This window comes from Schistocerca cancellata, chromosome 9 (assembly GCF_023864275.1).
Source record: "Schistocerca cancellata isolate TAMUIC-IGC-003103 chromosome 9, iqSchCanc2.1, whole genome shotgun sequence".
In the NCBI taxonomy this organism is placed as follows: Eukaryota; Metazoa; Arthropoda; class Insecta; order Orthoptera; family Acrididae; genus Schistocerca; species Schistocerca cancellata.
The window spans coordinates 500,246,948-500,274,828 of NC_064634.1; the positions used below are offsets into that span (position 1 = coordinate 500,246,948).

At 45.7% G+C, this 27,881-nt stretch overlaps 1 protein-coding gene across 1 annotated transcript in view; it reads right to left on the reverse strand.

Annotated features, from left to right (window-relative positions):
- Positions 1 to 349: 349 nt before the first annotated feature.
- LOC126101522 (GAS2-like protein pickled eggs) overlaps positions 350 to 27,881 on the reverse strand; it is a 274,515-nt gene continuing 246,983 nt past the window's right edge. The window contains exon 3 of the mRNA XM_049912164.1: positions 350 to 685. Within this exon, the coding sequence (XP_049768121.1) occupies positions 350 to 685 (336 nt within the window). The remainder of the gene's footprint in view (positions 686 to 27,881) is intronic.

The following is a 27,881-nucleotide window of genomic DNA, read 5'->3' on the forward strand; positions in this document are numbered from 1 at the left end:
GGGGACCTGGGAGGCCAAGCATGATGAAAGTGGCGGCTGAGCACACGATCACCAACAAACGATGCGCGCAAGAGATCTTTCACGCGTGTAACAATATGTTGTTTTTTTTTGTTGGTTCTAATAAAACCCCATGTTATTCCAAGCATGTGTGTCAATTTTTACCTCTCTATCTACATTATTCCGTGGTTTTTTTCAAATTTATACTGACTTTTTGATCAACCGGTATAGCTGTCAGACTGCGTTGGCCGTGTATTTTCTGGATAATAAACGAATAGGTTTAGTTCGAGTTGTCTTCGTCAGGGAAAATTCTGTTGTCAGTGTTAATAAAAGAGTTAGTTTGAGTTTGTACTCACTTGGCGCCGCGGCGCGCGACGTCGAGCAGGCAGAGGATGACGTTGCGCTCGTTCTTGCGCAGGATGAGGTCGTCGGTCTCGAAGAGCAGGCACTCGAAGACGCCGAGCGCGTGCCGGCACCAGCGGATGAAGTTGGAGACGTTGTCGCGCGCGAAGAAGGTGCCCGGCTGGGCGGCGGGCAGGAAGTGGACGGGCCCGGCCTCGATGACGGGCCGCGCTATGGAGCCGGTGGCCGACAGCGACGCGCTCATCAGGTTGGCGCTGCTGGCCGAGCGGCGCGCCAGCCGCCGCGCCATGTACTCCTCGGCCGCCGTGCGCACGTTGTTGGCGTGCTGCGGGCACACGGGACGCAGTCCGGTCAGGGAGGCCGCGCAGCGGCTACAACTGCACCTACACTACTGGCCATTAAAATTGCCACACCACGAAGATGACGTGCTGCAGACGCGAAATTTAACCGACAGGAAGAAGATGCTGTGATATGCAAATGATTAGCTTTTCAGAGCACTCACAAAAGGTTGGCGCCAGTGGCGACACCTACAACGTGCTGACATGAGGAAAGTTTCCAGCCCATTTCTCATACACAAACAGCAGTTGACCGGCGTTTCCTGGTGAAATGTTGTTTCGATGACTCGTGCAATGAGGAGAAATGCGTACCATCACGTTTCCGACTTTGATAAAGGTCGGATTGTAGCCTATCGCGATTGCGGTTTATCGTATCGCGACATTGCTGCTCGCGTTGGTCGAGATCCAATGACTGTTAGCAGAATATGGAATCGGTAGGTTCAGGAGGGTAATACGGAACGCCGTGCTGGATGCCAACGGCCTCGTATCACTAGCACTCGAGATGACAGGCATCTTATCCGCATGACTGTAACGCATCGTGCAGCAGATGGGGACGTTTGCAAGACAACAACCATCTGCACGAACAGTTCGACGACGTTTGCAGCAGCACGGACTATCAGCTCGGAGACCATGGCTGCGGTTACCCTTGACGCTGCATCACAGACAGGAGCGCCTGCGATGGTGTACTCAACGACGAACCTCGGTGCACCAATGGCAAAACGTCATTTTTTCGGATGAATCCAGGTTCTGTTTACAGCATCATGATGGTCGCATCCGTGTTTGGTGATATCGCGGTGAACGCACATTGGAAACGTGTATTCGGCATCGCCATATTGGCGTATCACCCGGCGTGATGGTATGCGGTGCCATTGGTTACACGTCTCGGTCACCTCTTGTTCGCATTGACAACACTTTGAACAGTGGGCGTTATATTTCAGATGTGTTACGACCCGTGGCTCTACCCTTCATTCGGTACCTGCGAAACCCTACATTTCAGCAGGATACTGCACGACCGCATGTTGCAGGTCCTGTACGGGCCTTTCTGGATACAGAAAATGTTCGACTGCTTCCCGGGCCAGCACATTCTCCAGATCTCTCACCAACTGAAAACGTGTGGTCAATGGTGACCCAGCAACTGGCTCGTCACAATACGCCAGTCCCTACTCTTGATGAACTGTGGTATCGTGTTGAAGCAGCATGGGAAGCTGTACCTGTACACGCCATCCAAGCTGTGTTAGACTCGATGCCCAGGCGTATCAAGGCCGTTATTACGGCTAGAGGTGGTTGTTCTGGGTACTGATTTCTCAGGATCTATGCACCTGAATTGCGTGAAAATGTAATCACATGTCAGTTCTAGTATGATATATTTGTCCAATGAATACTCGTTTATCATCTACATTTCTTCTTGGTGTAGCAATTTTAATTGTCAGTAGTGTAAATCATACGGCACCCATGTGGGTCGCTATCGGGCGTCATCGCCGCGTACGCCCGTTATTTACGCGAATTACACGATCCGTGCATAGACATCTAATGTCATATACCTCCGCAAACATAGCAACGAACAGTCGGATCGCTGATACGCAGAACCTGTGGTGTATTTCGTTCCAAATACGGACAAACAAGCTACTAAGCGTGTGGTCACAATGTTTTAGCTCTTCAATGTATGCATACTAAACCGAGCGAGGTGGCGCAGTGGTTAGCACACTGGACTCGCATTCGGGAGGACGACGGTTCAATCCCGTCTCCAGCCATCCTGATTTAGGTTTTCTGTGATTTCCCTAAATCGTTTCAGGCAAATGCCGGGATGGTTCCTTTGAAAGGGCACGGCCGATTTCCTTCCCAATCCTTCCCTAACCCGAGCTTGCGCTCCGTCTCTAATGACTTCGTTGTCGACGGGACGTTAAACACTAACCACCACCACCACATGTATGCATACTGAGATGATCAGCGGTGCGGTGTTATTTGTACGCTTCGTCGGGGCACAGCCATCTGATCTTTCGCTGCCACAGTACTCGTGATCCTCAAGCGAGGTCTCAAATGGCTCCGCGTACGACTGAAAACGGTGTCAGTAAGCGAGCTGCTGAGTAAACGTGCGTGAATCAACTCGCGGATCGGGGTCAGTTACTCGCGCGGCCTCGCCGGCTGGCGGACGGTCGCCGGCGACACGTGTGCACGCGGCACGGGGCGGAGCCGCGGCGGTCCGAGAGGCGGGCCTCGCCGCCGCCGCACGTGGCGTACGCGTCTGCAAGAGACGCGCCTTCGGTCGTCGCGGCGCCGGGCTTCGCTGAAGACAGCGACGCGGGAAAAACGGCGTTTGGCGGCCGCGCAGGCGGCGAGGCGACCTAGCCCTGCCTGGCGTTGCCTCGGTGACGGCGCCGCGCCGGGAGATCACCGTGCCAAGGACGAGGCTGGCCTGGCCGCCGGAGCGGCTGCAGCGGCTACAGCACGAGGCACTGAGCCACGCACACGGCGCTCCGCCACAGTCTTCTCTTCCCTGAAACCACCCTCGGCTGCACTCGCCTCACTCGCAAGACCGGACTGCCACGTACTCGGCTTTTGAGGGTCTGTTGTGTACATGGTTCCGCATAGTCAGCGCGTACACAACTTTCCCACTAGAGCGCGCCCCGCTAAGCACAACAGCGCAGGCGCAGCGCTCGTCCGTCTTTGCACTACGAGATGGCGCTGCTTTAGAGACGGACCAAATTCTGCTTCCGCCGATCAGCGTATTAATATGTAACGCAGCCAATGAGATTTCTGCTAACGTAGAACCTTTTCTCCTCGCGGATCACACTCGCGCAGTGATACCTGAACGCTCGAGGTATTAAACCGGTGTACAGACCTCCGATTAGTCAGTCTGCATTAGTCTGCACCTGTCTGCATCAGTCTGCACCAGTCTATAGTCCAGTTTCAGTCTGCGCCTAATAAGATTACCATATTCCTGTATATAACCATGAAGAGAAATGTATAGACACTTTGTCAAGTATCAGAGATATGTGAGAATAAGATTAACGTACCAAGACCAAAGGAACTTCAGATTTTCAATTGTAAACAGCATCCAGAATCAAGTTACGTAAGGTTTATGCTTGTTGCTATTTTAATAAATGTGTGTGAAAATTAATCAAGTTCTGTTTAAAGTTGGTCACCGTCAATCTGCTACTCTAAGCGTGCAAGTGGCATTTCTATCGTCTGACCTAACGGCAGAAGATAAACACGCCACGATAAGACCACGAGGCATACTGCTGACACTAGCCTACTTCGTTAGAGGGACAAGTCAAATAATCTGATGGTGTGTGTACGGAAGGTCTTACAGTACGCACACCACAGGGTCCAGCATATCTGTTCGCTATTCCGCCTGCAAAAGAGTCTACAGCTTTCACAGAGTATCTGACATTCCGCGCACTGACTGCCACTGGATGCATTAAGACATTCCTTTAAGTTACGCGAATCGTGAAGTGTGGGAAAAACAGAAAAGAAGGGAATCGAAACTTTTGATATGTGGTGCCGTAGAAGGATACTGAAAATTACATGCTGTCATAATACAGGAAGTGAAGAGGTTCTCCCAGAAATCGGTACATTGACAGTAAAAAAGTGTACGATAGGACTTGTTTTAATACATCAAAGAGTAGCTCGCACGGTGCTATAGGGAGCTGTTGCATGTTAGAAGAGGGACCTGTAGAGCGTAAAAACTGAAGGGGAAAACAGAGACTGGAATATATCCAGCGAACAACTGTGGACGTATTGTGCAAGTGCTGCTCCGTGATGGGGTGGCTGCCACAGGAGAGGAGTTGGCTGATGGGCCAACTCAAACCACACAGAGGACTGACGACCTAAAAAGGGTTGTTTTCGTAACAGCGCAGTTATCGCCATCAAACCACCCAAGATTCGACAAAATACTAACAGACGTCTTAAGGATGTATTAGAGAAGACGGAAAACAACACAGAAATCCATTCACTGTATAAAAGCTCATCACGGAATTTATCATAACAAAATGATCGACCCCCTACCAAAGAGGAACACTACAAAAGGACAGTTACGTTTAACATCAATCCGTCATACTGATTTGAAACCTACAATAAAAAAAGCCCCTTACCGTGACTGCAACCGTCCGTGTCATGTATGTGAGCAACATAAGGACAGACACCTATCGGACATACAACCGGACATCTCCCCTCGACCGCCGTTCGAGTGACAGACGTCATGTGACGTCCATCATTCGTATCAGGCTCCGACACTCCACAAAGAGTGCTGTACAGCAAACCGGTTGCAACACTAGTACATACTAGTGTTACCTCCTTACTTCATATAATCGACGATATAAGTACAATTTGGTAGCAGAATTTTAAGAGACGGATATACAGATTTAAAGTTTATACTATAAATACAACTACTTCAATTAATTTTATGGTAACACCCTGACTGTTGGTATACTGCGCTGTACCTTTGTATATGTTTAAATAAAAAATTAATATTCGTATGTGAAGACTCAAACTATCTAGAATAAGGTACTCCATAAGAGTACACACTAATAACGGACTTGAACTTTTTGACTGTAACTTAATCGCTTACTCTGACAGCTTAGTTTCAATCATTCTTTATGTTAAAACTTCAATTTACATTAAATATAAAATTATTTCTTTTTTCACAAACGTTTCATTGTTACCACAGTTCTGCAACTTATATATTTTGTACTTTTTTTTGTCCGAAGTACAAAACTCTTCTATTAGTTTAAGCATCTCATACCCTAATCGAATTCTATCATCATCACCTTACTAAATTCAATTTTACTCTATTACGCTTCCTTTACTTTTGTTGATTGTAGTGGTTAATTAAAAAAAAATGGGAGAAGAGAGACCGTGAAAAAGGGAAAGAATGAAAGAAATGCAGATCGGACTTCGTATAACAGAAAAGGTATCGGACTTCGTTATTCGGAAAAGCTATTGTTGGGGTGGTCCTTGTGGCGTTTTTGAGCAAAAGTTAAACCAATTTCCACTACAAAAAGTATTGAAAAGAAACAGAGAATAACAGAATGTAACTGACAGGGGGAAATGGCGTAGACGAGAGATCATCCTTTACCAGATTAACTTATCTTCTTTCGGGTGGCGTCCACGTCTTCAAAAATCTCCTTCATTTCAGCGTGATAAAATCTGCTCCGAAATCTTGCAATAGTCCAGGGATCACTAATTTATACCAATGAAAATCATCTTGATACTGTATGCAATTTAATTCACTTTGCTACTTCCATCCACCGACTTTCTTAATAACTTCCACAATGTCTACACATTACAATCAGATCAAGATTAGCCATTAAGTTTTTACGTCAGCATCCGATCACGTCTGCCTTAAGCTACGGCTAACAAGAGACAATTGAAAACGGATAGAAAACAAAAAAGGTTACAATTTTGGTATTTTCTCTGCCGCCGAGCGCTCATGCCGCTGCGACGGGATAATTTTATCTGAGGGAACGAGTGTAGCGCGGCGAAATTTAAAGCCCCGCTACATGATGTTCGCTTTGTATTGTCTTCTCAAACAGTATCCGTTAATTACAACTGATCCTCTAAATTCTTTGCAGCGTCTGACAGAATTGCTTGATCATTGGCAGACTTTACGGTCTTTGATTCTTCTCCAAATTCCTCCTCGGTTTCCTTTACTATACATCAGCGACATCCGTGAAAGCCTACATCCGTCTCTCACTCCCTTTTCTTTTATGTGCGCCGGCCGCGGTGGTCTAGCGGTTCTAGGCGCTCAGTCCGGAACTGCGCGACTGCTACGGTCGCAGGTTCGAATCCTGCCTCGGGCATGGATGTGTGTGATGTCCTTAGGTTAGTTAGGTTTAAGTAGTTCTAAGTTCTAGGGGACTGATGACCACAGATGTTAAGTCCCATAGTGCTCAGAGCCATTTGAACCATTTTTTATGTGCGTCGACGATTGTAAGTGCAGTGTCTTTTCTATGCAAGTTGTAGAAAGTCTTCACCAAGCCGTATTTTATGCTTAATTCCGGATTTCAAACAGTGTATTTCAGTCAACGTTTTCAAAGCCGTAACACCGCAAAATGGCGTATATAAAGACACGGATCATCCTGTTCGCGGATTATCCGTGCAATATTTGCCGATTTCTGAAATTTGAAAAACGAGGTCCAATATCTGCTGAAGTAGTCAAAATGAACATTTTTCGTGCAAAATACGCTATTATACATTTAATTCATGTTTCATCACGAACACAGTTTTCGCTGCTGAAAGATCGTAAGCAGTCTGCAATAGAACATAGCTGTATAACGCATTTTTTATGTATATGCATTACGTGCAAAAATATACATAAAAAGTGCATTATACAGTTTTCGTTGCTGCAAGATCATAACCCTTCTGCAATGGAGCATAATGGCGCGGATGCTTCATTGTAACAAACCGAAACATCTTCCCTTTACTAATTTGTTTACATCACTTAAAATCGTTGTGAGGCACAACTATAGTTAAAAAGACATTGTCTCACATCTTGTTCTGGTTGTAGGGCACACCCACCGCAAGGAAATTTCGTCAGTTGTGGAAGCTAAAGGCGAAAGGTAATGTAAAACGTGAACCTGTCGGTTCGAAACCGGTAACGGTGCTGTTTAAATAAATAAATAGCATTGTAAAATGTGTACGAAACTGCTAAGGTCATCAGTCCCTAAGCTTACACACTACTTAACCTAAATTATCCTAAGGACAAACTCACACACCCATGCCCGAAGGAGGACTTGAACATGCGACCGTAGCAGCAGCGCGGTTCCGGACTGAAGCTCTTAGAATCGCTCGGCCACAGCGGCCGGCAATTAGATTAGGAAATTAGACACTTAAAGTAGTATACGAGTACGAGTTTTTGCTATTTGGAAAGCAAAATAACTCATGATGGTCGAAGTGGAGAGGATATAAAATGTAGCCTGGCAACGGCAAGAAAAGTGTTTCTGAAGAAAGCAAATTTTTTAACATCGAATATAGATTGAAGTCTCAGGCAATCTTTTCTGAAAGTATTTTTCTGGAATGTGGCCCTGTATGGAAATGCTACATGGACGATAAACAGTTTGAAACATGGTGCTACAGGAGAATGCTGAAGATTATATGAGTAGATCACGTAACTAATGAAGAGGTACTGACCTGAACTGGGGAGAAAAGAAATTTGTGGTGCAACCTGAGTAGGAGAAGGGATCAGATTACAGGACACACTCTGAAACAGTAAGGTATCAACAATTTAGTATTGGAGGGAGGTGTGCGGGGAAAATTGTAGAGGGAGACCAAGAGACAAATACAGCACGCAGATTCAGAGAGATGAAAGTTGTAGTTATTCCGAGATGAAGGGGCTTTCACAGTGTTGAGTAGTATGAAGATCTGCATCAAACCAGTCTTCGGATTGAAGACTACAACAACAGCAGCTTACTTATTTAAGTGTCCGCAAATCTAGTTATTTAAACTGTCTACTCAGGCAAAAGCATATAGCGTAAGTTTTGACAACCAGCATACTTTTGTCCTGAAACCTCCACAGAGAGACAGATTCTAGCTTGCACCTGTAGTGCACTCTGCGGAGAATACGCCTCCATAGTTTCAGCGGCGAAGGACTCTGGTATCCCCGTTCACAGTGCCGTGGTTTCCAACGTGCCTTTGCTCGCCCGCTAGGCGCAGATACACGGCAGTGAGTTAACGGCGTCGGCCTCTTTCTCTTTCTCTCTCTCTCTGCCCCCTGTCTGCTCTAATCGGCCAGCCATTACTGGCGCCGTGACTCGCCGTTTCTGTTGCGGCCACTTCCGCCCGACGCAGCGACACGGGTTCGCGATTGAAAATTAATTGCCGCGTCAGCGGGCCGAACGAGCGGGGCGAATCTAGCGGCAGCGTGCCTGGGCCGTTGCCGCCACCGCTGCGGCTATGCTGACCCAGTGATTGGCTGAGCTGTCCCGCACCCCGCCTCTAAGAGCGCAGCCGAAGGCGTAAATAGTGTGAAGCGAGGGGCGTTGCCTACGAGATACGTAATGCCTACGCATCGAGCTGCTTTTCCGAGCTCTAATTTGGCACCGCGCCCGTAGACCCGATACGATCAGTCGATGTCGTCGTTATTTCTCTGTACTTTATTACGTGTGTAAATGGCATAATAATGGAAATCTTTATATTACTTCGAAAAATCGCATGAAAATTAAAGAGTGCATAGTACAAGTCATAACTACCTCCCTCAGATTAGTTTAATGTGAAATATAAACACAGGGAATTAAACAACAGGATAATATTGTACTAATACGGAACTCTACGTTTATTACTACATATGAGTTCACACTTTCCTTTAATTTGTAGCTTGGAGTTTTACCGTTAGTGTTCTATTTTCTGCACGCAGCCTCGCCATGATTTTGTTTTTCCCTCCTGAATAATGCTGCCCCATATTCCCATAAGAAGAGCAGAAACTCTTACAAGGTGCTCGTATGTCCACTTGAATTCCCGCCTCTGGCTCTGAGCACTATGGGACTAAACTTCTATGATCATCAGTCCCCTAGAACTTACAACTGCTTAAACCTAACTAACCCAAGGACATCACACACATCCATGCCCGAGGCAGGATTCGAACCTGCGACCGTAGCGGTCACGCGGTTCTAGATTGACTACTTTATTGAAAGTGTCGTTGTCAATGTCAGCCGCAGTTTCTATTGCCACATTCTCACGGGCAGCGCGGGACAAATGGCCGAGACTACTTACGTGCGAACTGAAGGAAGTTTTAAAGTATTTTTGTTTTCTGTGTGGGCTTTCAGTTTTTGACTGCTTATATGATGGGTATCCAGGGAAAATTATTGAAATGAAATTGGGAAGAACTCTACTTTTGGTAAAAATACTAAGGTAGCTATCGTCAAAATGACTACGTACTACCGATTTTTTGGAAGGTTACCAAATACTCTTTTTCTCTGGTGCCGATACAGCTTTAAACATTTTTTATGCAAGTCGCCATTTGCTGGCAATTTATAGAATGAGGCATCGACCTCTTCTGAGTCTTCGTTTTTAAACAATGGAACGTAACAATACACCATTATTGCTTCTTTTCTCATCAGTCGTTCAATAAATGTATTTATTAGTGATACCCTGCAATAAATACAGAAAAGTAAGATCTGTGTTTCTATATATAGGACAAATCCAAACTCTACTAAATATCCAGAGATGTGAGGTGTATTATATTGCAAGAACACGTTTTCTTTTACACAACGCACATGGAAGATAAATGCTCCGATTTCATTCAACTCTGTGGCCGAGCAGTTCTAGGCGCTTCAGTCCGGAACCGCACTGCTGCTGCGGTCGCAGATTCGAATCCTGCCTCGGGCATGGATGTGCGTGATGTCCTTAGGTTACTTAGGTTTAAGTAGTTCTGAGTCTAGGGGACTGATGACCTCAGATGTTAAGTCCCATAGTGCTTAGAGCCATTTTTCTTTATTCAACTAGTTGGTAGCAAAATGCAACTAGAACGCTGTTTGGTGTTCAGTAAATTCTACCCTACCTCACTATTTGCATTTTGCAATTAATGTATGTAATGTATGACTCTATTTAAAATATTAAATTTTTGGACTTTTTTTTCAGAAACACGTGCGTTTGGTCCCACGTGCATTTTGCGACGACAAAAATAGTAATTCATATAAAAATCTATTAATGATTCTGAAATCAATTATTACATAAGAACTTGCTTACCAGTAACCTTGTTGTTGAAGACGAAAAAATAACCACCCACCAGAAATATATCACTCATAAAATTCGCAATATACCCAAGACACGTATACCCGCAGTTTTAAACTACAGGGACATAACATGACATCTGTCGGCGGAACTTGAACGATGAGAAACGGCAAGAACGGGAATGAGGCATGCACAGGCCTTTACGTATCTCGTAGGCAACGCAAGGTGAGACACGTAACTATCATTACGTAGCCGTGCTTTAGTGTTCCTTGTTACACTGGGCTATCTCGCGGTACATGCGAGAAATGGAATTTTGTTCAACCCATACGGTTACAGGCCGATCATTCGTTTCTCCTACGATCTTCCTGAGAATGAAAAGTAGTATTCGAAGTGCATTAGGCGTTTCCTCACGCAATCTTCTATACCACGTAAGATGACTTTCTGTCACCACATACACCTCGAAAATGCAACCAATCTCTCGCCCTTTATGTAGGCTTTTCAATGTCTTGTAAACTCTAACTGAAGTCGTTGCTAGTACAGTTTTACTGTACCTGCATCCTCCGTAACAATGAAATCTGCCATGCCACTTTCAACATCGTTTCCAGTAACGACGTCGGCACAGCACCCGTTCGAAATTTAGTCAGCGCCATTTCGCCGCATTCTCACTGCACTGAGTCAAGCGTACGCAGAAACAGGCTTAACAGACACGCAGCATGCCATATCTTATCTTCCCGGCTCAAAAAGCGATGCTAGTGCTAAAAGAAACTGTTATCGCCTCACAAGAGTTATATCAGTACTGACTGTGTCCGCCAAACCCATCTGTATCAAGAAACGAGTGTAGCAGAGAAATGGAAGACATGTACAAGGTGAATAATGGTGTGCTCACAGGTGCAGAGCTGAGTTACTAATTGAGTTGTGTGCGTAAAATGGAGCCAACAACAAGGCTATACACTCGAGAGCGCACCGTTAATAAATTACCAGGAAAATAACGAAAAGAATTTTTCAGCAAATGTTAGCAGGGTTGAGTCGCGTAATGTTGTAGTAATAACAGTACCCCTTATGTTTTTTGTCGTCGAAATTTTTCACAAAAATATCCGAGAAATCTACTAAAATTGAAAGGCAAGGCCGGCCGAAGTGGCCGTGCGGTTAAAGGCGCTGCAGTCTGGAACCGCAAGACCGCTATGGTCGCAGGTTCGAATCCTGCCTCGGGCATGGATGTTTGTGATGTCCTTAGGTTAGTTAGGTTTAACTAGTTCTAAGTTCTAGGGGACTGATGACCTCAACAGTTGAGTCCCATAGTGCTCAGAGCCATTTGAACCATTTTTTGAAACGCAAGCCTACTGTGTCGTTAACACAGGCAAGTGAGGCCCCAGAATTTTGTAGCACAGTTTTGAGAAGACATCCCTTTACGATCTGTTATTTACTGTTTACGAGACCAGTGACTCAAGAGAATGCACCAGAGACAGTTCCTGAGGCGTTCACAAATATGCTACATCACGCGTTAAGGAGAAAGAAAGCATTTCTAGTTTTACTTGTTTACGTGATGTTTGTGTTCACTCGCCTGAAATATCGATTAAAAAACATCAAAGTCCCACTGAGGTTGTCTGTTGTTTGAATACAATGTTTTATTCGTCAATAATGGCCAGTTCCGACCATAAGGTCAAGTATCATGCGATAGCAGATAGTATATGTCGTCACAAATGGTGGTCGATACGCTCTTCGCACATGCATATGACAGTTAATAGCCATGTGGTAGAAACGTGCCAATACTGATAACATATTTTGTAAATAATATTATGGCAGTAGAACTACTTCTCTTTTAACCGTCTTCCTGTGACATTTTTCTACCTTAGTTCTGTGCGTGAAGGAAGAGGTTTCGATGTACGAGGGTTGACTGAAAAGTAAAGCCTCCACCTTCGCAACTCTTCAACAGTTGGTAGCATTGGTATGCGGCAGGTACTGGCTTGTTCCGTAGCCTCTTCTCTACAGCTCCAGTTGGCGTGAAGCCTTACCATTGAACGGTTGCGTTGTTACAGTGTGAAATATGGAACCCTGCACAGACGGTCGGTCAACGTGGTTTAAGCAAAGTGCAGTCATTGAATTCTTGACAGCAGAAGGTGTCACCTCAAAGGAGATTCATCAGAGAATGAAAGCAGTTTATGGTGGTTGTGTTGATGTGAGTACTGTGCGTCGTTAGGCGAGTAAGTTTAAAGATGTTGGGGCGGGAACATCTGACTAGCGTGACAAACAAAGAGTTGGACGTCCTGTGACAGCAACCACCGAGTTTCACAAGCAAAATGTTGACAGATTGATTCAGGACGATCGTCGTATCACTCAGAGAGAAATTGTAAGCACAATTGGCATTTCACAAGAACGTGTGCGTCACATTATTGCTTTGCTTGGCTATCGGAAGACCTGTGCACGATGGGTACCCCGGATGCTGACTCCTGAAATGAAAGCGCACTTACTTGAAATTTGCCAGGAACTCCTCTCGCGTTACGAGAATGAAGACGCACAGCACTCACGTCAACACAATCACCATAAACTGCTTTCATCCTCTGATGAATGTCCTTTGGGGTGACACCTTCTGCTGTAATGAATTCAATGACTGCACGTTGCTTAAATCGCATTGACCGACCGTCTGCGCAGGGTTCCGTACTTTACACTGTAACAACACAACCGTTCAATGCTAAGGCTTCTCGCCACCTGGAGCTGTAGAGAAGAGGCTGCAGAACAAGCCAGTACCTGCCGCATACCAACTGTTGAAGATTTACGAAGGTGGAGGTTTAACTTTTCAGTCAACCCTCGTAAGAGCGTCGGGCTGCAGCTGCACTTTTAAAACACTTAGTGTCAAAGTTAAGAAGGTGAACGTCGGTGTTGGTGTCGGATAAGAGGGCGGATTAGGCGGCGGGACGATTTTGGAGCCTGCGAGAACCTCGCTGAAGGGGGCGCGATGAAAATCCACAACAGCATCAAATTTCATGAGAATGACAGCGGTAGAGATGGAAGAAATACTCTTCATAATTGGACCGAAAACTGGCAATCTAAATATTATTATGAGTAAATCCATTACTGTTAAAGACAGACTGTCTGTGACACTAAGATTTCTAGCATCAGCTACGGTTAATTCTGTTTAATATTAGGTAAAATAGCAATGACGATGAAATAACATTAGACAAATTTCATCTCGATACCCACAGAAGTTCAAAAGCCAAATATGGCAGATATCTGATATAGGAAGCATTTCCGGAGGTATATTTATTTAAACGTTCTACTTGTATTCATTTAAGGAACCACTCGTAATTCCTGAAGGCCGTTTCTCCAACAGCCAATGTAGTAACATAATAAAGACCACGTCATATAAAATTATAGGCGCAGATGCGTTACTTGAGGTTACAAGGCAAATTTCCGAGTTCCAAAAGACTACTTTCAACATCACTTGGATATCCTTGTTAATTAACCTATGCTATAAAACTATTCTGCCTAGTTCCTTAAGCAATGGATACTCTGGTAAATTTCTTCTATGGAGCTGTTAAAAACGGTAGCCCTTTCAGCAAACAAACTTCGCTTCTCCCGTAGTCCAGTGAACTGTACATTTCATAACAGTTCAAATGGCTCTGAGGACTATGAGATTTAATAGCTGAGGTCATCAGTCCCCTAGAACTTAGAACTACTCAAACCTAATTAACCTAAGGACATCACACACATCCACGCCCGACGCAGGATTCGAACCTGCGACCGTAGCAGTCGCGTTTCCAGACCGAAGCGCGTAGAACCGCTAGGCCGCATCGGCCGGCCCATTTACAACGCTGGCCTTTCCTCATAAAAACTAATTAAATGTACAACATCATGCTGAGTCCACTTCCTGGAAGCTTTCTTCGGTACTTTTTTGCCAACCCAACGCCGACATTCACTCACGGCACGTGTCCATCATAATAGTAACATTCCCGCTAAACGTGCAGAGAGAGGCAGGTTGCACTGTTAATGTGGCGAACAAGTAGTGCGCCAGACTTTCATTCATATTTTGTTATTAAGATGGGATCGAGTCACTTCAATGACTACTTTTTCTTTTTATTTCCGTTTCTTAATTATCCACAGTATATGTATGAGATTTTATATGTTATTTGCTGCGTAGAGTTGTTTAAGTGTAGAACATACGAAATAGGCAGATCGCTCGTGCTGTTCGTTTAGGAGTTGAAACGGGCGATTTCTTCTCTCAGAAACATGCGACGGCCACATATTATCGGACAAAACAAGCAGCTTTATTTAATGTGCACGGCAAAGTCTATTACAAAGAGGTGGTAGTGTACAAACTGTGAAATCTGGGACGCAAATTGGCTGCTCAGCACTCTCCGATTACTCTCAGCTCTGCTAACAGTGCCGGTATAATTTTTCTTGACTGAGAGCTACGGCGAGCAGCTGTCGAGAGATGGTGGTTGCCGTCTACAGGACACATCTAAACCACCTGAGAGCTCGGCCCAGTCTCGGACACCGCAGGCGAGTGACTCTCGGCGCTGTTCATGCGACAGGTATTGCTCGCAACAGCTCCCTCTCACGTGTATACCTAACTTCAGCACGGCGTCGGGCGACGTAACGCCCACGATGAGGGGCGCAGAATCCCGCACATTGGATAATGCCGCCATAACGCTGGCGCCACTTCCCGAGTGCACGGCAAACACAATGAGGCAACCGGCAGGGAGAAAGTGAGCGCGCGTCGCTGTGTAGGTGGGCCCGCGGGCCGAGCGCTCTCGCGACTGCGTTTGGCGACTGCGGCCTGCTTTCGCAACCTTTCTCGGCGACGATCAGCCGGTCGCGAGGAGAGCTCTTCTGCGAGAACTCGCTGCGTCACGCGTCGCACGTAACCCACCTGACGTGTGCCGGTTCCACGGCGCTCGACGCGGAGGTAGCCAGTTCGAATCCACTGCTAGAATAAATTCGACCCGTACGCCGAAAAATCAGCGAACGAAGGGAAAAAAATATTCCGGAAGTGAACTTTGAGGGAGACAGATACGCCGACGATATAGGTCTTCCGGCCGGAGTTCCGACCTCGTAGACAGGAATGGTCCGTTCCCCGTGACGGATTGCCAATCCTCTGGGCCCGGGTTCGACTCCCAGCTGGGTCGGGGACTTTTCTTCGCCCAGGGGCTGGGCGTTGTGCTGTCCTAATCGTCATCCTATCATCCTCATCGACTGCAGGACGCCGAAGTGGCGTCAAATTGAAAGACCGGCACCCGGCGAACGGTCTGTCCGACGGGGGGCCCTAGCTATGCAACTAAATAAAAGAGAGGAACGAGGGGGGAAGGAGGGCAAAGAGTTTTATATATCACAGCTTTTGGATAAACAAGGCATAGGCGACGACGATGAAGAGTTTTATAAAGGTACACGGGACCTGGTGGCATATTCGTTTCCCAGTACACTGCTCTATTGGACGGAGCAGGCAGCGGCATCGCGCGCCGCAGTGCAGCGACCCAGTGCGACCCGGGAAGGCCGGCGGCGGCACCTGGCTCGGCTGGTAACCTAGCAACCGGCCCACGCGCGGCGCGGCAGGCGTGAGCGGTGCGTGGGGACGGAATGCGCGGCCACGCCCGGCACGCAACCACTGCGACTGCCGACTGCCGCCCAGCGAAAAGCTCCCCGCCTCGCCCACCTGCCCGCTCCCTGCGGCAGCCACATCACTAAACTCCTCCCACAAAACAATACAGTGGCTAGAATGAGATTTTCACTCTGCAGCGGAGTGTGCGCTGATATGAAACTTCCTGGCAGATTAAAACTGTGTGCCCGACCGAGACTCGAACTCGGGACCTTTGCCTATCGCGGGCAAAGTTTCAATACAGTGGCTGTTGAAAATTAGATTTGAATCGAGCAGTTATAGCTTTACACTATGTTAACAGTTAACAGCTGAGTGTTGTCGAGATTTTATTCACGTGACGGAGGAAACCATACGTACACCGCGAGGCAAAAGTTGTATTAAAATTCTGACTGTTCAATTTTTGTTGTAATTAACGATTCACAATAGTTTGTAAGGCTATTATTTATAATTTTTTTTAAAAAAAACTTTGGACTATACACAGACAGAAGAGCAGCTCTTCGAAGTTCCCATCCAAACACTAGCGGAAACGAGTCTTGTTTCATCAATAAACGGACACAGAAAGACGACAGACCCTTAGCGAGAGGATCTATTTATAACCTAAGAGGAACAAGAGGGCTATAATGGTCTGCGTTTCCTTTATCGGGGCCACAGGAACCAACAACAGTACCGACAATCACTTTTGGGTACCACTGGACGAGGCCATGTACAAGAAGCATTTCGAGGGTCTTCCTTTAAGTTTTCTTTGTGCCGGCATTACTTTCAGTATCTCAGAATGGTCTCTCTTCCGCTCGTCACACCAAGCTGTTACAGGCTTGTTGGGATTTACTGCCAGTCCAACTGTCCAGGCTCGATGTTTTTTTCTGAAAGTGTTCGAGTCTGGTATATCAAGCTGCGTTATCCCTGCCTCCTCCAGGTCTTCTCTTCTTGCAGTGATCCATTACATTGTTCCAATTTTAGCTTTACTTCGGATTTCATAGAATTGTAAAACTTGTCTAGTTAAAGCGCTTCCTTCCATTCTTTTAATGAGCCCGTACAGTTGTAGGAGTAAATATCGGTATACTTTTCAGTATCTTCTTCGTCTGTATCTTCCTTTTACAGTGCAATTTGGCCCTATATTTTTCCTGAAGATGTTCCGCTCTCTCTTTTGGATTTCTTCAATGTCCCTCTTTCTGATTAAAATGAGTGTTTCAGTCCCACAAAAACACTCTGTTTTTATGACTGTGTTGTAGTATCTCACACTGGTGTGTTTCGAGATGAATTTTTGCCTGTAGACGTCTCTTTACCTGAAAGCTGTTTCCCTTTTGTGATAACGAATTTCGTAACCAATCTTTTCCAAGCCAGTTTCCTGAATGGTTTCACTTGAATGATTGAACAGACAAACTTACTTGATTATGGCTTATTTCTTTTTTACAGTTTTGGATGCCAGGTTGATGCTACACGTGTACTTTGGGTTTTGTTGTTTCAACCGGGAATTGGAGACCTAATCTTTCTGCTGTTCCTTTAAGAACATTTATTTGTTTTTGTGCTGTATGAATGTCTTGACACAGAATCGCTTGGTGGTCAGTAGAAGCTAAGCAGTCTGTCCTAGTACTGGTCCTTTGTAATTTGGTTCGTTCGCCGATCTTAAGCTCTGATACGAATTTTCCACAGCCTCTTATTACTTTTTCCGAGACACAATCGAAAAGCTGTGCAGAGAGTCCGTCACCTTGTTTCACTCCTGTTTTAATTTCAAACTGTTGCGAAATTTCACCATCGAATTTTACTTTAGAATTTTCGCTAATAATAAAAATAAGAAAAACAATAAAAATGTTGCCGGGAAAGTCGACGGAGTGAGAGTGGGAGTGGGACGGGGACCTGCTCACCGCGGCCGTACTGTCCGCGGGCCTGACGCGTCCACCTGCCAGGACAAAAGACGGGCGCGCATTGTCTGCAGTCGCAGCCGCAGCGCCCGCGGGGGCCAAGACACCTGTCAGCCTCACCGCCTCGCAAACAGTGGCAGGAGGAGCGAGGGGCGCGGGCTGGCTGCTGGCTACAGCTCATCCCACACCGCACGCGAAAGCAAACGCGCGCGTCGAGCTGCTCCACTTTTGTGACGCCACGACGTGCAATCCCACATCGCGGAGCGTTCCCGAGTGTGAAAGCCAGAATCAGGCGCGTCATTTTTTGCATCGCGGATACGCAATTAATATATGCTGTTTCAAAGCAGCGCCACATTCGAAAACGCGATGTTTTTTGTACGACTTGTAGGGAGAGAATGGCGGGAAAGACATATTGATGGTGAGAGACTTTTCGTATTTGGTGTTTTTCGTATTATAACTTCTGTGCTATGAGAGTACGCTGTTAGAAGGCGCCAGTGCATTGAAGAATTATCAGAAATTTGTCGCTTTTGGTACGATCTGTTATAATCAAATGTTAGGCAGTGGTATATCGGCTGTTAAAGCACTTATAACATAGTCACATCAAAGGCATTGACTAACGGAACATATGTGAACTGTGGTGTAATGGTCAGAGACGCAGGTTATAGGCCGGCCGCGGTGGTCTCGCGGTTCTAGGCGCACAGTCCGGAACCGTGTGACTGCTACGGTCGCAGGTTCGAATCCTGCCTTGGGCATGGATGTGTGTGATGTCCTTAGGTTAGTTAGGTTTAAGTAGTTCTAAGTTCTAGGAGACTGATGACCGCAGCTGTTAAGTCCCATAGTGCTCAGAGCCATTTGAACCATTTTGAACGCAGGTTATATACTGAATACGATGTATATATGGAGAGTGAAGCGACGAATGGAAATTTGTACCGAGGTTGCGATTCTCAATAGGCGGACCCGCAAACCACTACGCCACGCTGGAACAGTGATTTCGATCTGCGTACATACATCACAGATCTTTGGAGACTTGGAGCCGTATAGCTCCATTTGATTAAAGGATCTAAGCTTGGGTTTCACTCAGGATCCCACATTTCTTTCGATGCTAAGGGGCTACTCCAGTACAGTTGAAGAGCGTCTGCAACGTTGTTCTGTTTAGGGAAAATACTAGAGGGTCGATTCGTGAATGGGAATGTGGCCTGAGGGGGAACGCATGCTAGGTTTTTCCATGCAGTTGTGCAAAGCCAATATTGGTTAACGCATCTGCCCAGTGAGCCAGAGACCCGGGATCGAAATCAGGTCTTGGTACAAATTTTCATTCATCGCTTCACTGATGTTTGAAACTTGAAAAGGTCTCTTGAATCTTATAGTCTCATTTGATGTGCTGAATAGTTGATGTTTCGTGTCCTGCTCACTACAAACAATTTTTAGTCCCCTCCATGGTTTCGAAAAGCTTATGGTTCTTTCCTGCTAATTTGACGGCAGAACGATCCGACATATTCCATAATAAATATGAATAACTGTACTAACAGCAGTATGTTCTGTACTATTCGATAATAAGATACATACCAGTGTTAACAATAAAATTTTCTGAACAATTCGATATTATGTATAAAAAGTGCCCTAACAGCAAAATATTCTGAATAAATATGAGGGCTCTCCGTTCAGAAGTCAGTCGCTTCGACTTTGTGCATGTGTCGCAGAGCATGGACCAATGAATTGCAAGAGTGGTGTCTATGTGACTGGCTGATTTCCTCGCTGTGTAGTACAGTGTACACTATAGATTATATTACTACATGCCTAAAACGGTCACCTGCCCACCTGGTCCCAGTTGCAGAATATCTATTTAACAGCTTCCACAGCCAACAAAATTTTGATTTTCATTATTTCGTATAATTATTCGCCGATTTAAAAATTTAAAATTATGTCATAATCTAGTTAACAGGTATACCATAATGTTAAAGCTTTAATAGAGTAGTCCCCTTCGGAGCAGAGCGGCCTTGCGAAGGACCAGAGTTCGATTTCCGGTACTGTCAAACACTCTTACTTGGCGGGAAGACTGGTGAGGAACGCGCTCGGCATCATAATGCCAAATGAGGATCTACTTGTTCGAGAAGAAGCGACTCCACGGCAGGGCGGCGTGCTGCCCACATGGCAGAGGACGACCCCGCGGCCGGTGGACGTCCTTTGGGCACTCGTGGCTTGGTGGAGGAGCTTGTTTTAAAAGAAAAATTTGAGTATTAAAGTGAGAAACTATGTACACACATTAAAAAAGTTTTGTATCACGCCAGTTCCCAGAACTCCTGAAGACAGACGTTGACTCTGGATATTGTATCACAGAGACAGTCCCTTTGACTATTCAGTGATGTCACGAAAACCGCCCAAAGATGTAAAAAACCATGCATGAGCAACGCCTTCGACAGAGTATCAGTTCCAGTCATTCGACCAGGAAGGAGGTACACGGCTCGTGTTGTCTGCAGTTCAACCATGCCTAGACGGTCAATAGCGCGGTTCGATTGCGTCCGCATTGTTACTTCGTGCCAGAAAGGGCCCTCAACATGGGAAGTGTCCACGCGTCTCGGAGCGAACCAAAGCGATGTTGTTCGGACGTGGAGGAGGTACAGGAACTCTTGGATGTCTATATATACTACCTTACAAAAAAGTGAAGACATGGTGCGATGCCAATGCAACTTTGTTCACCTACACCCACCTTCGGCCGGTCTATAAATGATTAGTTACATTTTTCCGCGAGAGGTGTGATGGCCTCCAGATCCATTAGTGTTGTGTGTGTTAAGTGCTCGTACCAAGCATGATACGGTACACAAGGAGCGTGAAGACCGTCAGGTATTGAGTGATCTCTGCGAGTGATAAGGAAATACCATTCACTGGTGCCAGGCAGCGATATCAGCACCTGACAGAGTTTGAAAGGGGTCTCATTGTGGGCCACAGTTCTTCCGATGGTCGAAACGTAGAAGATCCAGATATGTGGGGCGTTTGGGCGTGACATCCCACTCACTTTACTGGAGACTAGCAGCATCTGGACTAGGGAACTACCGTCTCATGCATAGTATCCCGTAACACCTGAATACAAACGAATCCAAAAATTTGATAAGGACTGGGTCCGCAGCCTAAGTAAAGGCACTGAAAGTAGTAAAGCTATCAGTAACAATACAGACGGTTGTGTCTGGAGAGGTACCGTGGCCGGAAAGCATGGGTTGCTGATCAGTGGCGTCGCACTACGGGGGACGACTGTCGAAAAGTCCAGTTCTTGCAAGTTTTGGAGAGGCACACTGGTGTTACTCTTGGTGTCATATTGTGGGGAGCCGTCGAGCGTGAGTTTAAGTCATGGGTGGTAATAGGTGAGGGAACTCTCACGGCTCAATGGTGCGTTGACATCCTGTGTAGTCCCGTGTTATAGTTCCGTGGTGCCATTTTTCAACAAGACACGCGGCACACGTCGCCGTGAAGCGCCCGTGTTACGTTGAGGTAGTCCTGGCCAGCAAGATCTCCAGTTCTGTTTCTGGTGGAACGCGTATGCGGCCATCTCGGACGTTAACACAGTCCCTGTGTCCCATAATTCACGATATGGAGGACCAGTTGCAACAGTTGTGGACTAGTTTGCTTCTGGATAGGATACAAGTTCCCAGCTGAAGCAGTGCATTTACCTAGGGCACACGGGGTTGCACTGTCGTAGTGATAAGTGGGCTCGTAGCGTCAAGTTCTTTGTAAATTTGACTCGATATTGTAATCACTGAAATAACATAGCGTTCCCTCTCAACCCACGAAGTCTCATTCCGTTTTCTCTTACCCTTCTGGGCCCTTCACATCGTTTTGTCAGGCAGTGCGTATATTATTCAAAATAGTGCAAATGGCTCTGAGCACTATGGGACTTAAAATCTGAGGTCATTAGTCCCCTAGAACTTAGAACTACTTAAACCTAACAAACCTAAGGACATCACACACATCCATGTCCGAGGCAGGATTCGAACCTGCGACCGTAGCAGTCGCGCGGCTCCGGACTGAAGCGCCCAGAACCGCTTGGCCACCGCGGCCGGTGTGTATATTATTGAAAACGGAATTACCTTATGAATTTCGTATGGGAGGATGCTAGAAAAAATGGCTCTGAGCACTATGGGACTCAACATCTTAGGTCATAAGTCCCCTAGAACTTAGAACTACTTAAACCTAACTAACCTAAGGACATCGCACACACCCATGCCCGAGGCAGGATTCGAACCTGCGACCGTAGCAGTCCCGCGGTTCCGGACTGCAGCGCCAGAACCGCTAGACCACCGCGGCCGGCCAAGGGAGGATGCTAGAGAGATTGGTGCAATTAGGTGTGGCTCCCAAATTTACCACATTCTCGATGATATTCTGGTGCTTAAGAGAAACCCGGTGACCCACAGCCATCAACGGATTTGGCTATTAAAGGAGCGTTCGCTCTGAAAGGCGGATTCCTACCACGTTCGTGCCATTTGCTCTCAGGAAATGACATCTTTATTCTGCATATGATCTTCCTAGAAGTATTACATCGACTCCTAACATTATCCGTACCAATCAATAGATTCATCTGGAATGAATCCCCAAGCGGGGAAAATTAGTTAACCCGCGATTCGGCATTTATGCTCAGTTCATCTAGAGCGTCTGCTCTGAACGTAGAGGTCGAGCGTCTGAATGAAAAGTTTCTGATTTTGTTTTTGCAACGCCATCTGCAATACCCAGGAGCTGGATGTCAGGATGTAATGAAGTTAACCCCACTTACGGCGTTAACCTGCACGTATTGTTCACGTTACTCGAAATGTCTCTACATGTTCGCACTGCAACTCCACCGTACAGTAGAGAGGTAAGTGGCAGTGTGTGGCGCAGTGCGTGCTGGCGCGCCGCTGCCGCTGCCGCTGTTGTGACAAGGCCGGAGGCGGCCAGTTAGCGGTCGTCACGGCGGCGGCAGGGGCGGAGGGCCGGCTAATTGATTGGCTGTTTACGCCCGCGCCGCATTCCCCGTGGACCGTCACGCTTTACAAACCACAAGCTGCCGCCTGCTTTTCAGCTGTAGCGGCGTGGAACGCGACAGGTCGATACGTTTGCTTTACATACACAGAAGCGCCAAAGAAACGTGCATAGGTATGCGCATACAAATACAGAGATATGTAAGAAGGCAGAATCCGGAGCTGCAGTCGACAACGCCTATACAGGGTGTTACAAAAAGTTACGGACAAACTTTCAGGAAACATTCCTCACACACAAATAAGAAAAAGATGTTATGTAGACATGTGTCCGGAAACGCTTACTTTCCATGTTAGAGCTCATTTTAGTTTCGTCAGTATGTACTGTACTTCCTCGATTCACCGCCAGTTGGCCCAATTGAAGGAAGGTAATGATGAATTCGGTGCTTGTGTTGACATGTGACTCATTGCTCTACAGTACTAGCATCAAGCACATCAGCACGTAGCATCAACAGGTTAGTGTTCATCACGAACGTGGTTTTGCAGTCAGTGCAATGTTTACAAATGCGGAGTTGGCAGGTGCTCATTTGATTTATGGATTAGCACGGGGCAATAGCCGTGGCGCGGTACGTTTGTATCGAGACAGATTTCAAGAACGAAGGTGTCCCGACAGGAAGCCGTTCGAAGCAATTGATCGGCGTCTTTGGGAGCACGGAACATTCCAGCCTATGACTCGCGACTGGGGAAGACCTAGAACGACGAGGACACCTGCAATGGACGAGGCAATTCTTCGTGCAGCTGACGATAACCCGTCAGCGTCAGACAAGTAGCTGCTGTACAAGGTAACGTTGACCACGTCACTGTATGGAGAGTGCTACGGGAGAACCAGTTGTTTCCGTACCATGTCAGCGTGTGCAGGCACTATCAGCAGCTGATTGGCCTCCACGGGTACACTTCTGCGAATGGTTCATCCAACAATGTGTCAATCCTCATTTCAGTGCAAATGTTCTCTTTACGGATGAGGCTTCATTCCAACGTGATCAAATTGTAAATTTTCACAATCAACATGTGTGGGCTGACGAGAATCCGCACGGAATTGTGCTATCACGTAATCAACACAGATTTTCTATGAATGTTTTGGCAGGCATTGTTGGTGATGTCTTGATTGGGCCCCATATTCTTCCACCTACGCTCAATGGAGCACGTTATCATGATTTCATACGGGATACTCTACCTGTGCTGCTAGAACATGTGCCTTTACAAGTACGACACAACATGTGGTTCATGCACGATGGAGCTCCTGCACATTTCAGTCGGAGTGTTCGTACGCTTCTCAACAACAGATTCGGTGACCGATGGATTGGTAGAGGCGGACCAATTCCATGGCCTCCACGCTCTCCTGACCTCAACCCTCTTGACTTTCATTTATGGGGGCATTTGAATGCTCTTGTCTACGCAACCCCTGTACCAAATGTAGAGACTCTTCGTGCTCGTATTGTGGACGGCTGTGATACAACACGCCGTTTTCCAGGGCTGCATCAGCTCATCAGGGATTCCATGCGACGGAGGGTGGATGCATGTATCCTCGCTAACAGAGGACATTTTGAACATTTCCTGTAACAAAGTGTTTGAAGTCACGCTGGTACGTTCTGTTTCTGTGTGTTTCCATTCCATGATTAATGTTATTTGAAGAGAAGTAATAAAATGAGCTCTAACATGGAAAGTAAGCGTTTCCGGACACATGTCCAGATAACATATTTTCTTTCTTTGTGTGTGAGGAATGTTTCCAGAAAGTTTGGCAGTATCTTTTTGTAGCACCCTGTATAAGACAAGAAGTGTCTGGTGCAGTTGTTAGATCGGTTACTGCTGCTAAAATGGCAGGTTATCAAGTGCGTTTGACTGTGGTGTCATAGTTGGCGCACAGGCGGTGGGACACAACATCTCCGAGGTAACGATGAAGTGGGGATTTTCCCGTACGACCATTTCACGAGTGTACAGTGCATATCAGGAATCCGGTAAAAGATCGGATTTCGCTGCGGCCGGAAAAGATCCTGCAAAAACGGGACAAACGACGACAAAATAGATTCGTTCAACGTGACAGAAGTGCAACCCTTCCACAAATTGCGGCAGATTTCAGTGCTGAGCCAGCAACAAACGTCAGCGTCCGAACCATTCAAAGGAACATCATCGATATGGTCTTTCGGAGCCGAAGGGCCACTCGTGTACCCTTGATGACTGCACGACAGAAAGCTTTACGTCTCGCCTGGGCACGACAACACTGACATTGGACTGTTGATGACTGAAACATGTTGTCTGGTCGAACGAGTCTCCATCAAGCGGATGGACGTGTACGGGTATGGTGACAACCTCATCCGTCCATGGACCCTGCATGTCAACAGGGGACTATTCAAGCTAATGGAGGCTCTGTAACGGTGTGGGGCGTGTGCAATCGGAGTCATACGGGATCCCTGATACGTCTAGATACGACTCGGACAGATGACACGTACGTAAGCATCCTGTCTTATCACTTGCATCTATTGATGTCCATTGTGCATTCCGACGGACTTTGGCAATTCCAACAGGACAATGCGACATCCCATACGTCCAGAATTGCTACAGAGTGGCTCCAGAAACACTCCCGCTGATCACCAAACTCCACAGACAAGAACACTATTGAGCATACCTTGGATGCCTTGCAAAGTGCTGTTCAGAAAACTCCACCTCGTCATAGTCTTACGGATTTATAGACAGCCCTGCATGAATAATTGTGTCAGTTCCCTTCAGCACTACTTCAGACATTAGTCGAGTCCATGCCAACGTCGTATTGCGGCACTTCTGCGTGCTCTCGGGGGCCCAACACAATATTAGGCGGGCCCAACACAATATTAGGCATGTTGCCAGTTTTTCTGGCTCTTCGGTGTACTACCACAGACAGATACTGGAACTACGAATTATTTCATGCTCGCTAATGTATCAGTTATCAGTCGCAAGATTCTCGAACACTATTGTGTTTACTAGGCGAGGCACTACTGCATACCTATGCTCACAAGTCAACGTTCTAGAAAGCCATTTGAAAGAGGACACTAATTGCCTTGCAGAGCTGCAGATATAACGTAACGGCCGAAAGTGTGCACGGCTACAGGTGCAAGGTGTCTGTGTAACGGCTTAAAGAAGCAACTTCGTTTACAGTATTTTAAAAAATTGTAATTGCTGTCACAATCTGCTCATTAAGAGATGTGATCTTACGTGAAAGCGCTACCGTATATTTTAAGTACTGAAGCTAAAGACTGACTACCTCTCTTGAGGCAATGTAGTACATGGCACACAGATTACGCAGATGACATTCATCCATAATTTGGGAATGAGAGCACTCAGCGGTTACCAGAAAACTTTAAACATATTTTCAAATCCATTGTAAACTCTTTTTCTGCTTGCAAACTCCACGCATACTAAATGCTCGTTTCTCATGTCGCAAATGTCAGCATCAAGCGTGACTTTTAATTTATGTTACTCCTTTACTACTAACTCTTTCCAATATCAACTTTGCAGACGGTATCCGCATACGAGTATACCACTGAAGATACTTACAAAATTAGTTTTGCTCTGACATTTTCATTAGTCTATCGATGAATAATTCAAAATTAATAAAACCAAGACAACTCAGGTTTTGTGTCTTCAAGCATAAGGTATTACATACTTAACGGCAAATATTTAGCACATGAAGTCATTTGTAATGTAATTAGAAACTTCAAGCTGTTTTATCCATTCTTTAAACAATTTCCGAAATCATATCTTTCAAAATTTGTCTATAATGCACAAAATCGTTTTTGTAAGTTTCATTGTGAAAACGTAAGATTACGGAAGGTGGCCACCCTATGAATTTCACTTCATAAGTAAATAAAAATATACAATAGAGAAGAATATGTATATTTAAAAGAAATGTAATTGTTTTCATTTTATTTACGCAATTTATACAGATGAGACATCCGCTTATGAATATTGCAAATTTCATATGTGATGTGGAAAATTGTAATTCATTGTTCATTAGATAAATAGCCTTCAGTGTATTCGAAGAACTCAGTTAATTTCGCCTAAAACCATTTCCTCTGGGACAAAAGTATAATTTGTTATAATATAAACAGACGCTGTCACTTGCAATATTTTGAAACTTCTTAATTTTATTGCAGGGCAGTGTAAAATATCATTTGGAACTATTTTTATCCTCAGATTTCTCTAATTGTCAAAAGAGGTTCATTGTTATCCATATTTTTACTATTTTTGAAACTGGATGTTATTACAGTAGTTAATTTGATAAAGAAATATCTAGAACACTCTGGAAGCCAAATTAAGTTACAAATGTTGCCGAATCTGCGTCAAAAAACGCAGCTTGTATCTAGCTCTAGAAAGAGGTACATTATTGTAATGTTTCTTCGAGATTGGACTGTCTATGGATAACAGCAACTGCGCGCAAATGTTTTTCTTACGTGTGAAAAAAAACACTTTATGTTGTAGTTATAATGGTGTTACGATGTAATAATCCTGAAATGGTGAAGAAATGTGGGACTATTTAATTGCGAAATAAATCGTGGAGCGATTATCTAAAAGCCTGCTACGAAAATCCGAGGCCTATTCGTACCCACCTAGATGATGGTTGCCACATTCCATGGAAAACAGGATGAGTATTAACTCTTATTATACAAATTATTTAATACAGTTTTCAATGCGTCTCCTTCTCAACAAGTGGAGTTGCACTAAAGTAGCAGAAAATAATTTCATCTAAAAATAGTGCGTTAACATTCTGAAAAAGTGTTCCATTATTGGGTAGGCCCATTTCAAGAATTACTCACTTTAAGGAATCGTGGGTGGGGGGAGAGTGGGAGGGGGTCGGTGTTGCTGGTGGTACAGCAGTTTGACAATCCAACGCTTACGTAAGTCAGCTTATGTGCCAGCGGGTACATGGAAGCAGCGCAGTGAGCTGGGCTATGTGGAGATGTGATAGAGTAGCGTAACGACAGCTGCCGGGTGCTGGTAGGTGTGTCAACGCGGGCCGTACAACGTATCTACAAGGAGCGGGGTGTCACAGGGAGCCATCTAACACTGCGTGACAGCAGTGTTCGTAAGAATATCCTGA